We start from the raw sequence: 12435 nt of genomic DNA, 5'->3' as shown, positions 1-12435 counted from the left end.
GGACATTGTGAGGAGGGGGCAGCATGCATGGGACACTGTGAGGAGGGGGCAGCATGCATGGGACATTGTGAGGAGGGGGCAGCATGCATGGGACACTGTGAGGAGGGGGAAGCATGCATGGGACACTGTGAGGAGGGGGCAGCATGCATGGGACATTGTGAGGAGGGGGTAGCATGCATGGGACATTGTGAGGATGGGGCAGCATGCATGGGACACTGTGAGGAGGGGGCAGCATGCATGGGACACTGTGAGGAGGGGGCAGCATGCATGGGACATTGTGAGGAGGGGGCAGCATGATGTGAGGACACTGTGCAGATCATATTTCATAATTGAGGAAGGTGTGGTGGGTATAATTTATAAGGGAGGGCAGTGTGTAGTTTATTAGGGGCAGTGTGACAGTCACAGTATATAAGTGGGGATGGTGTGGTGGGAATATTTTATACTCATGCTATGTTTTGATGTGCCTGTGGTGATCCCCATTGGGGGGGGGGGGTTAGTGCCCTTCATTTCTCATTGATACTTTTTCAGGTGTTTTACAAAGTAGATCTGCCTTAAACAGACGTCGTGTGCGAAAACTCAGTTTTACGTTGTCACTATGGGGTGCGACCACTTAAAGTGCCTAGGGCAGCACGAAGGCAAAATACAGCCCTGTATACTGTACAATGGTATATAGTATAAAGTACATATGTACATAAAGTTACCTCCAGAGCGGGTCAAAGCGCGGTGAAAGGACAGAACCAGACGTGTGATCGGTGAGTGTTTGCTCTTATTGCAAAGCACTGCTCTTAAACCAAGTTACAAATGTGTAAAAAGCTCTGCTTGTCTTGCAAAACTCTCTCAAGGTCCACTGTACTTGTTATTTCATCCATTCCCATTTTATTAATGAGTCGTGTATGCGCTTCTCCACTAGGTGGCGCATGTCGGCCTTCCATCTCATAGTAAACACTGAAGGAAGAGAAAGGCCATGTATTCAGAGTGGGCGGGGACGTGATAAGCCTATGCCACGTTCTCTCAGTTTTGTTTCAGCCGCCCGCACTGAAATCCGAAGTGAGCTAACACTGTGAACCTCGAATACAAGTTAGGAGAGAGCCCCGAGCAGACAGGACGGCTCTGCAGACCCATGCAACTTATATCGGAGGGAAAGATCGGGCGCAGCGGGAGATCGCCGGACCCCAGAAGATCACGATCTGATGGATTACCATACAAAAGGAAGATAGCAAAGTCTTAAAGAGCACACAGCAAAGGCAAAGTTAACTCTTTCCTGTCACCGGACAGCTGCAAGTTTTTCGGGCTGTGCCAAGTAAGGGAGGAGCAGCTGTAAAAAGTAGAATTCTTGCAGGAATCTCTCCTACGATCCGGGATGTTGTGAGCCAACGATCTCCCTGTAGATCACTTGATTGGTGGGGTCTCGGATCTGTAGGGCGCTGCTGACGATCCCAGGAAGTTGGTGACTTTATGTAGCAAATAAAAGGGAGACTCTTTCCCAGGTAAGATTACTGGGCTGAATAATTCATGTGTTCCTGTAACTGGAGAGCTCCACAGGAGGACATGATTTGCAAGGTGCTCGTGGGAGGAAAGCGGGGTCCTCATGTCTGCAGGAAAGGGTCCCGGGATAACCAGGAGTGATCAGTCCCGGGCTGCCCCCCATTGTGTCCCTCCAACAGTCCGGCGCCTCATGTCACCAGCACACAGGAGGGAAGCTGGAGCCTAGGGGAGAGGAGAAATGAATGGGGGAAGGAAGGAAGGAAGGAAGTAGGGAAAGAAGGAAGGAAAGAGAGAAAAAGGGAAGAGAAAAGGAAGGAGGGAAAGAAAGAGGGAAAAAGGGAAGAGAAAAGGAAGAAAGGGAAAGAAGGAAGGAAGGAAAGAGGGAAAAAGGGATGAGAAAAGGAAGAAAGGGAAAGAAAGAGGGAAAAAGGGAAGAGAAAAGGAAGGAAGGAAAGAGGGAAGGAAGGAAGGAAAGAGGGAAAAAGGGAAGAGAAAAGAAAGAGAAGGGAAAGAAAGGGAAAAGGAAAGAGAAAAGGAAGGAAAGGGGAAAAAGTACGCAAAGAAGGGGAAGACGGGAAGGAAGGAGTGAAGGAAGAAGGGAAGGAAGGAAAGAGGGAAGGAAGGGAGAAGGGGAAGACGGGAAGGAAGGAGTGAAGGAAGAAAGGAAGGAAGGAAAGAGGAAAGGAAGGAAGAATTAAGGGAAGGAAGGAGTGAAGGGAAGGACGGAAAGAAGGAAGGAAAGAGGGAAGTAGGGAAAGAACGAAAGAGAAAAGGAAGGAAAGGGAAAAAAGGACGGAAAGAAGGAAGGAAAAAGGGAAAGACGGGAAGGAAGGAGTGGAGGAAGAAGGAAAGAGGGTAGGAAGAAGGAGAAGGATTAAGGGAAGGAAGGAAAGAGGGAAGGAAGGAAAGAAAAGTAAGGAGGGAAGGAAGGAGGTGATGCAGTAAAGAAGATAGGAGGGAAAGGAAGAAGGGAAGGAAGGAGGGAAAGAAAAAAGAAGTGAAGGAGGGAGGGAAAGAGGAAAGGAAGAAGGGAAGGAAGGAAGGAAAGAAGGAGGGAAGGAAGGAGAAGGGAAAGAAGGCGCCCCCTAACCTTACATAATACTTGCAGAAAAGTCAGCTGGGGTTACTGTACTTTTACCATCAGATTTTGATTAGTTTTACAATATGACAGATGGCAATAAACAGAAGGGCCATGTATGGGGACGCTCCGGGTAAGGATTGGATAGTGGGTAGAATTTGTCTGCTATTCTTAAACTTTGTTTTTTATGTGAGAAGAAAAAAAATGATGGAAAGGAAATATATAAAAAAAAAATCACAGATTTTGGTGTTACAGGAAATGTCATAGTCCTATAAATGATCCAGAATCTAAAGTACTTGGCACATTATAGGGGCAAACGGGGTACATTACAGGGGCGGACATGGGACACATTACAGGTGCGAACAGGCGAGCACATTACAGGGGCGGACAGGGGGCACATTACAGGGGCGGACAGGAAGCACATTACAGGGGTGGACAGAGGGCACTTTACAGGGGCGGACAGGGGGGCACTTTACAGGGGTGGACAGGGGGCACATTACAGGGGCAGACGGGGCACATTACAGGGGCGAACGGGGGCACTTTACAGGGGTGGACAGGGGGGCACTTTACAGGGGTGGACAGGGGGCACATAATATGGGGGCACTTTACAGGGCCGGATAGGGGGCACATTACAGAGGCGGACAGCGGGGAACATTACAGGGGCGGACAGGGGGGCTCATTGCAGGGGCAGACAGGGGGCACATAACAGGGGAGGACAGGGGGCACATTACATGAGTGAAGAGGGGGCGGACAGGGGCTCATTATATGGGCAGACAGGGGGTACATTTACAGTGGCGGACAGGGGGGCATATTACAGGGTGGGGCACATCACAGGGGTAGTTAGCGGGGCACATTACAGGGGGCACGTAACTGGAGTACAGGGGGCACATTTCATGTGTGGAGAGGGGGCACATTATTATTATTATTTATTATTATAGCGCCATTTATTCCATGGCACTTTACAAGTGAAAGAGGGTATACGTACAGCAATCATTAACAGTACAAAACAGACTGGTATAGGAGGAGAGAGGACCCTGCCCGCGAGGGCTCACAGTCTATTGATCATTTATTAAAACTGATTCCAATCTGCTCAGTTTTAGGAATAGATAAATGGAAGAAGGCTACCTTCTCACGATCAGGATTGATTGAGTTTTTGACACTGCAAAATATCTGCCCCATTTCCGCACCTTAGTTTATTTGTATTTTTATTGCATTTTTCTGTCTCTGTTTGGTGTGGCCTCTTTTAAATAAAGCTTTTTTGTTTTTGAATCTTCCTAGTATTGACACCATTAGGTGTGGATTATATGCGTTTTTGGTGCATTTCCGCCTCGTAAACCTACCAAAAACACGTGTGTCTTTTACCTGCAGATTTTCTGCACCTAATGGAAGTCTATGGGGAAAACCCACACAGAAAACTGTTCTCGGAAGAGAAGTTGATGCAGCTTGGAAAAAACGTTCTCAGGTCAGGTTATGCAGTGTAAAAAGAAGCTCAGTGCGCAGGAGATTTCTATTAATCCCATACACTGTGCTTTTATTGTAAAACGCTGCGTTTCGGACTCAGCAAAATTACACAGCGTGAAAACCTCGAGTAACACTGATCGTGGGAACGTGCCCTGAGGGATCCGCTGCATGCTGAGACAACCCATTGATTACTATAGGATACTTTTGGGGTTTAATTTTTTAGAATATAACAAAAATCGTCTGCATAAAGGATATACCATAATCATCTGGACCCCTCTGCTCCCACTGCCATAATAAATGCAACGGATCACTTATCCCATTTATTTCTAAAACGGAGCAGATGAAAGGGATGTCTGAACGGAAATGTGAACAGGTTTTTAGGAAATGTGTCGGCCTGTGACTTCTAAATGTGTTACGTGATGTCACAAAACTAGTAGTCACCTAGGCCCCCCAGGACAAGATAGCCATAGTCATAAGGAGGTTTGAATGACAAAGCGTTGTGGGGTTACTATTCGCTAATGTTGTGTGAAAATACATTGTAACAAGGTAAAAGTTCATTTGTAAGCAACCTGGGTACAAATAATGCAATATTGTAAAATACACATATAGAACATGTGCTCATTAATCTATGGAGCTGATCACCTGTTTGGACTTCTCTGCAGAAGAAAATAATAATAATATTTATTTATATAGTACTATTAATTCCATAGCGCTTTACATACATTGGCAATACTGTCCCCATTGGGGCTCACAATCTAAAATCCCTATCAGTATGTTTTTTGGAGTGTGGGAGGAAACCCACACAAACACAAGGAGAACATACAAACTCCTTGCAGATGTTGTCCTTAGTGGGACTAAGAACCCAGGACCCCAGCGCTGCAAGACTGCAGTGCTAACCACTGAGCCACCGTGCCTAACCTGATCAAAATGGCTACTGGTGAGTGAGGGAGATCTTACTCCTCTGTCCATTGGAAGCAAATGCCCCCAGGCCCTTAGCAAAATCCACTGTACATGGTGGAGTTAGGAAAGCTAGCTATATTGTATAGGCACCTTAAAGAGGTTGTCCACTACTTTTACATTGATGGTCTTTCCTTAAGGCCACTTTACACACAGAGATAAATCTTTGGCAGATCGGTGGTTGCAGTGAAATCATGGACATATTGTTCCATTTGTACACAGCCACAAACCTGGCACTGATTGTCCACAATTTCACTGCAACCACAGATCTACCACAGATCTACCACAGATCTACCACAGATCTACCACAGATCTACCACAGATCTACCACAGATCTACCACAGATCTACCACAGATCTACCACAGATCTGCCACAGATCTGCCACAGATCTGCCACAGATCTGCCACAGATCTGCCACAGATCTGCCACAGATCTGCCACAGATCTGCCACAGATCTGCCACAGATCTGCCACAGATCTGCCACAGATCTGCCACAGATCTGCCACAGATCTGCCACAGATCTGCCACAGATTGATCTCTGTGTGTAAAGTGGCCTTTAGAATAGGTCATCAATGTCTGAACGGCCGGGGTCCTACACCCAACACCTCTGCTGATCAGCTATTCTCGGTGGCAGCAGGTGGCTGGAAATACTCAGTGCTGGAGCTGCCCTGTCATCTGATAGCGGCCTTGGCCGGGTACTGCACATCCGCCTCCCATTCATATCAGTAGGATGTGGATGTGCAGTACCCTGCCGAGCAGCTTCAGAACTGAGCATTTCCTGCCGCTGCCGGGATCAAGAACAGCTGATTGATGGGGGTGCCGCGTGACGGACCCCGGCCGATTAGATGTTGATGACCTATCATCAACGTCGGATCTTAAATTGCACCCGATGAATGTGTTTTCCTCATACTTCGGGTGGTCAGCAACCTGTCTCCATAGGGAAGTGGGCAGTCATAGTACCGCTCTTTTCCTGACAATCGTGCAGTGTGAATACGACTTTAGGATGACGTGACTATAGCATGAGCCTCTCCCTTCTTCAGGATCACCCCAGCCAAGTAATCTGAAACTTTCTCAGCTTCAGCTCCCAAAATAAAGCTAGGAGTGGATAGTGAGAATTAATTATAGACAATGTCTTGTAATCTCTATATTTAGATGGTTTCAGATAGAAAATGAATTTTACATCTTTAAAAAGTTGAGCCAAAACAATTATGACTATACAAATTAGTTCTCTTGCAGAACTTATGACGTTATGTCTCACAGTACCACCTCAGCTAGGTCGCTACTCTTCAATTCAATTTCTACAGTAACTTCTCCCCCTCCGCCCGCTGCAGGGCTGCCTCTCTGCTGCTGCCCCAGTGTTGTAAGTGACCACTGCAGACAATAACTGGGCTCTACTGTGATGCTGATGTAATTGTGCTCAGTGATTGGCTGCATCAGTCACATGCTGTAGTCGTGACATCACTGCTGCAGTCTGTCAACAAAGCCTGGAAGCAGCAGTGAGAAGACAGCATCGGAGCGGCGGTGGGTGAGAAAATCTCAATTTATTTTTACACTGGGCATAGACATGAAAAAAAAATTCCTGATTAATCCCTTTAAGTCATGACTTCCTCGCTCCCCTGACATCTACCATGAGAACGGGTGTCCCTGGAGTAACAGTGTGCATATCCAATTGTAGATTGGATGTCTGTGATCAGAGTAGTTCAGCAAAGAAAGAAGCGATCAAGTCATAGATACTGTAAACCAAAAGGCCACCGAAAAAGTCATTGTAAGGGTTAATTCACACATCACATCAGGTCACGGTTTATACTGCGATTTTCTGAACAGCTATTAGGCTATGTGCCCACGCTGCGGAAAATGCGCGGATTTTGCTGCGGATTTTTCGCGGAAAATCTGCGGATTTTCCAGAAATCTGCAGCACAGCTACTCCCCAGCCATTTCTATGGCATTTGGGAAATGCTGTGCCCACGCTGCGGATTTTTCCGCAGCGGAAATCGTGCGGATTTTCGTGCGGAAAAATCTGCAGCATGTCAATTATTGTTGCGGATTTCTCCGCAGGGTCCCATATACTTACCTGCCTTGATAGAGACCCGAGTCACTTCTCCGTCCGGTGCACAGGAGTGCGGTGGATCCAGCCAGGTACAGGAAGGAAGAGGTGGGCGGGGCCTGCACGAGCTCCGGTCATGTGACAGCCGGAGCTAGTTCAGGCCCGCCCACCTCCAGCACAGTGAACCAGACGCTGCCTGACAGTGACCCGGCCGCCGGAAAGCGAGGTGCTGCATGATGGAGGTAAGTATGAGCACCCCGATCACTGCAGCACTTGTTCTGCATTGAGGATGCAGTGCCGAAGCCATGGTACTGTATCCTCAATGCAGAATGCCCGCACCATATCCGCAGGACATTCCGCTGTATATCCGCAGCATTGAAACAGAGAAAGTTCTGTTGCGGATTTCTGGGAGCACCTGCGGAATGTCTTGCGGATATATCCGCAGGACAATGTCCCCGTGGGCACATAGCCTTACTGTCCAAAACATCATTCTGTAACTAGTAAAATAATTCTGTAATAATAAAAATTCTTTTTTTTTTTTCAGGTTTTTCACCCAAGCTCAGTCCCTTGCCTCTAAGTTACATGCCCACGGATATTTTCCTGTAACGTGTGATAAACTTCAAGGAATTACCTGCACTCGCCTTGCTGAAAAATGGCGAATGTTGGGGCACAGCTCGACAGAACTGATGGAGAACAAAACAATGAGTTCAGTGATATTATCAAATCCCGATCTGGTAGGTCGTAAATCCTGTCTTGGGCTTATTTTTGCTTTGAACTTTTCATTGATGAATGACATCAAATGTAGGTGATACACCTGTTGTCATGTTTTCTTTCTATGTTTATGGTAGGCAGTTAAATAGGGTCTCAATGAATAGAAAATTAGAGGCAATATCATTATAAATGAATGTATAACTACTTTTAATCGCACTAGTTTGTCTAGGGAGGTAATCTCTAAAGAGTTAAAATGGCTTCCGCCTTCTTATACTATCAGAAACCCGTCCTAGAATGTTAAGACAGGTGCCTGTAAACAGGCAGGGATCTGGAGATAGCTATTCCATGTATTGTCTCTCAAAAGTACTGAGTAGACAGCAGTGTGAGTAACTTCTTCTAACCTTTAGAATCTCCTGTATTAGATCAGGAAGACAGGGTTGACAGCAGTGTGAGCAGCCTCTTCTTACCTCAGCACCCCATGGTATCTTCAGCATTAGATCACCGACACCTGACCTATTCACATTTTAGGATAGGTTTATATCAGTGTAAAAAGGCAGCAGCCACTTTAATTCTAAAATGGTTACCTCCCTAACAATACAAGCATGATTTCCTAATTAAAAGTATTTTGGAATTCGTTTAGAATGACATTTCTTTTAGTGTGTTGTGTTTTCTTTTCTGTTCTCCCAGAGAACTGAAATCAACATGCAGGTGCAGATTGCTGTGAATGTACGAAGGCCTTATTCACATATCTGTGTTTAAAAACATGTGAAAAATTGTTTCTGGTGTTATCAGTGTTTTGGATCAATGTGTCATCAGTGTTTTTCACGGATGAATAAATAAATGACAGAGATTCTCCTATGCTTTACAATGGTTAGTACATATAGGGCGGCTCAGTGGTTAGCACTGAAGTCTTGCAGCGCTGGGGTCCTAGGTTCAAATCCCACCAAGGACACCATCCGAAAGGAGTTTGTATGTTCTCCCTGTGTTTGCGTGGGTTTTCTCTGGGTACTCCAGTTTCCTCCCATACTCCAAAGACATACAGATAGGAACTTTAGATTGTGAGCCCCAATGGGGACAGTGTTGCCAATTTACGGTATGTAAAGCACTGTGGAATTAATAGCGCTATATAAATTACTAAAGTTATTATTATATGGCACGCGGATGCCATTTGTGTGCTGTGCATGTTTCTCAGGGACCCATAGTCTTGTATTTTGACTTTTCATCTGTAATACTGGAAAAAAACAGTACGTGCCGCCCGTGGTCTTCAATATTATGGCACTTGGGGTGCACATGATAAGATTGAGATCTCGGCTCAGTGACATCCTTTAGAGGTTTAATTGAGCCAAAATCACAATCCACACATGCGATGTCACTGGCGCCATTTTATTGATAACTGCCGGGAGCTCAATCCACACATATGCGCCTCCGGTGACATTTTGTTTGAAGATCTCCGGGAGCTTAATCTGCCACACTCCGCCCCTGGCAAGGATGGCGCCTGCGCAAAATTTTAAATAGAATGCAGGTCACTCACAAAGCACCGGAGGCTGGCGGAGGGGCCGGAGCTAGAGCCAAAAACCCTACCCACAGTCCCATCACTGTGCACTTAAATCCGATTTCCGGAACATTTCAAATGCAAATTTGCATACACTTTATTTACTCACTAAGGGACGGCTCCCTTGGTAGAAGTTCAATTACCATACTTAACATTATAAAGGCTTTACATTCAGTAGCCTTTCAGTAACTGCTTTTATTAGGCTAGATCACGTATGTCAAACTGTGGCCCTTGGGCCAATTCTGGGCCGCAGCCTGATTTTTATTTGACCTGCGATGCTATTCTGTATGGAGTACTATGTGGGGCTCATTATTCTGTATGGATGACTATGTGGGGCACATTTTTCTGGATCGAGGACTATTTGGGACCCATAATTCTGTATGAAGAACTATGTGGGACCCATTTTTTTGATTGGATGACTATGTGGGGCCCATTATTCTGTATGGAGGGCTATGTGGGATGCATTATTCTGTTTGGAGGATGATGCGGCACTATTATTCTGCATAGCGGGGCCTATTTTTTGTATGGAGGACTATGTGGGGCCCATTATTCTGTATGGAGGAGTATGTGGGATCTATTTTTTTGTATAGAGGACTATGTGGGGCCCATTATTCTGTTTAGAGGACTATGTGGGGCTCATACTGTATGGAGGACTATGCGGGGCCCATTATTCTGTATGGAGGGTTATGTGGGGGCCATTATTCTGTATGAAGGGCTATGTAGGGCCCATTAATCTGTATAGAGGACCATGTGGGGCACATTATTCTGTATGCAGGGCTATGTGGGGCACATTATTCTTTATGGAGGATTATGTGGGGCCCATTATTCTGTATAGAGGACTGTGTAGTGCTCATTATTGTCTTTCGAGGACTATGTGACGACATTATTCTGTATAGAAGGCTATGTGGGGCTCATTTTTCTGTATGGATGACTATGTTTGGCCTATTTTTCTGTATAGAGGACTATGTGGGACCCATTATGCTGTATGGAGGACTATGTGGGGCTAATTATTCTGTGTGGAGAGCTATGTAGGGAACATTATTCTGTATGGAGACAATGTGGGGCGGATTATTCTATATGTAGGACTATGTGGGGCCCATTATTCTGTATAGAGGACTATGTGGTGCTCATTATTGTCTTTCGAGGACTATGTGGGGACATTATTCTGTATAGAAGGCTATGTGGGGCTCATTTTTCTGTATGGAGGACTATGTTTGGCCTATTTTTCTGTATAGAGGACTATGTGGGACCCATTATGCTGTATGGAGGACTATGTGGGGCCAATTATTCTGTGTGGAGAGCTATGTAGGGAACATTATTCTGTATGGAGACTATGTGGGGCGGATTATTCTATATGTAGGACTATGTGGGGCCCATTATTCTGTATAGAGGACTATGTGGTGCTCATTATTGTCTTTCGAGGACTATGTGGGGACATTATTCTGTATAGAAGGCTATGTGGAGCTCATTTTTCTGTATGAAGGACTATGTTTGGCCTATTTTTCTGTATAGAGGACTATGTGGGACCCATTATGCTGTATGGAGGACTATGTGGGGCCAATTATTCTGTGTGGAGAGCTATGTAGGGAACATTATTCTGTATGGAGACTATGTGGGGCGGATTATTCTATATGTAGGACTATGTGGGGCCCATTATTCTGTATAGAGGACTATGTTGGGCCGGCCATTAGGCTGGCCCATGACTTTGTCCAAGTTTTTAATTTTGGCCCTCTATGTATTGGAGTGTGACTGGACTAGAAGTAAACTTTCTTTACCTGAAGCCACCTATATAAGTATATTCATGCTGACTTTTCCCCGAGTCCTTCCCAGACTCATCTTTTCTTTCATCTTTTGACCTTTTTTAAACTACTAAAATAATTTTCAATTAATAGCTATTTTTTAATCATCCATCTAGAGTCAATCTATTTAACTTTAATGTGGACATTTCTTTTCCCTTTTACAAGGCTAATTATAAAGTTATGTCTTTATGGTGCTAAATTTATAGTAATCCAATTTACTGGTATAAAATATTTGCATGGCGTACAGTTCTTATATTCTTGTGGAGCTCTTGAAGGATAAAATACTTTAGGTGGGTTTGGTTGGGGAGTTGCAGTACAAATAGCTGGTTGAAACGTTCTACAGAAGCCTCTTTCGTGCAGTGAAATTAGGTATCAAGTAAAATTAATGTGTTTATGGTCCATAAGTAAGAGTATATTTATATTACATGATGTAGGTTTATTGTTAACTTAACACCGGAAATGAAGGCAACTAGAGATGAGTGAACCTGAGGTTCGGTGTTTGATGTTCGTACCTAAAGGCCCCGTCACACACAGATAAATCTTGGGCAGATCTGTGGTTGCAGTGAAATCATGGACATATTGTTCCATTTGTACACAGCCACAAACCTGGCACTGATTTCCACAATTTCACTGCAACCACAAATCTGCCACGGATTTATCTCTGTGTGTGACAGGGCCTTAACACAGACTTTACATAAAAAATAGAGTTTTGGTACGGAGATTGGGTGCTTTACATATGAACACTAGAATTGAACACCACTAACGCGAGCATCGCTGTGCCTGGTACGCTCGGTGCAAGGTCCAGTGCAAGCCGCTTGCAGTTTTTGAATGGCTCACACTGGGTGTAACAACATCGTGATCAGAAGTAGTGTGCACCAAAAAAAGTAAAAACCTCGCCCACCCGCCCCTGGACGTGATCTGTTTATGGCTGGCTGTTTGTGGGCTGAGACTTCAACTGTCCAATTAATGACTTCCATTGGGGTTTAGGTCAGGTCTGGGTCCCAAACTAAAGTCCAGGTGAACCCACTGAACCAAACTTCCACGGGTCGGCTCATCTCTACTGTCAGCATATGCGTTAAATGTGTCCATAGGGTTACATTAGAACAACATAGCCAAAATTGCGGTTTGTTTACGGTATGTGCACACAATGTCTTTTTCAGGCAGGTTCCATCTTGAACCCCTCCGAAAAAATGCTAAAAAATGGCAAAAAGCATCAAGATATGCACAGCAATATCATTCACTTTTTTTTAACCGCTTCAGACTTTGAAAGCTGTGAAACAGCTAAAGAAGTGACCTGACCATTCTTCAGACGGCTTTCATTTGTCTCAAAGACGCAACCACAGATAT

At 45.1% G+C, this 12435-nt stretch overlaps 1 protein-coding gene across 1 annotated transcript in view; it reads left to right on the top strand.

The window, feature by feature from the left end:
- Nucleotides 1-1067: 1067 nt before the first annotated feature.
- UTRN (utrophin) overlaps nucleotides 1068-12435 on the top strand; it is a 1025654-nt gene continuing 1014286 nt past the window's right edge. The window contains exons 1-2 of the mRNA XM_075339520.1: nucleotides 1068-1487; nucleotides 7571-7760. Of these exons, the coding sequence (XP_075195635.1) occupies nucleotides 7679-7760 (82 nt within the window). The 5' untranslated portion in view covers nucleotides 1068-1487; nucleotides 7571-7678. The remainder of the gene's footprint in view (nucleotides 1488-7570; nucleotides 7761-12435) is intronic.

The sequence above is a fragment of the Anomaloglossus baeobatrachus genome, chromosome 3 (assembly GCF_048569485.1).
Source record: "Anomaloglossus baeobatrachus isolate aAnoBae1 chromosome 3, aAnoBae1.hap1, whole genome shotgun sequence".
Taxonomy (NCBI): Eukaryota; Metazoa; Chordata; class Amphibia; order Anura; family Aromobatidae; genus Anomaloglossus; species Anomaloglossus baeobatrachus.
This window is presented reverse-complemented; position numbering and strand designations above follow the sequence as displayed.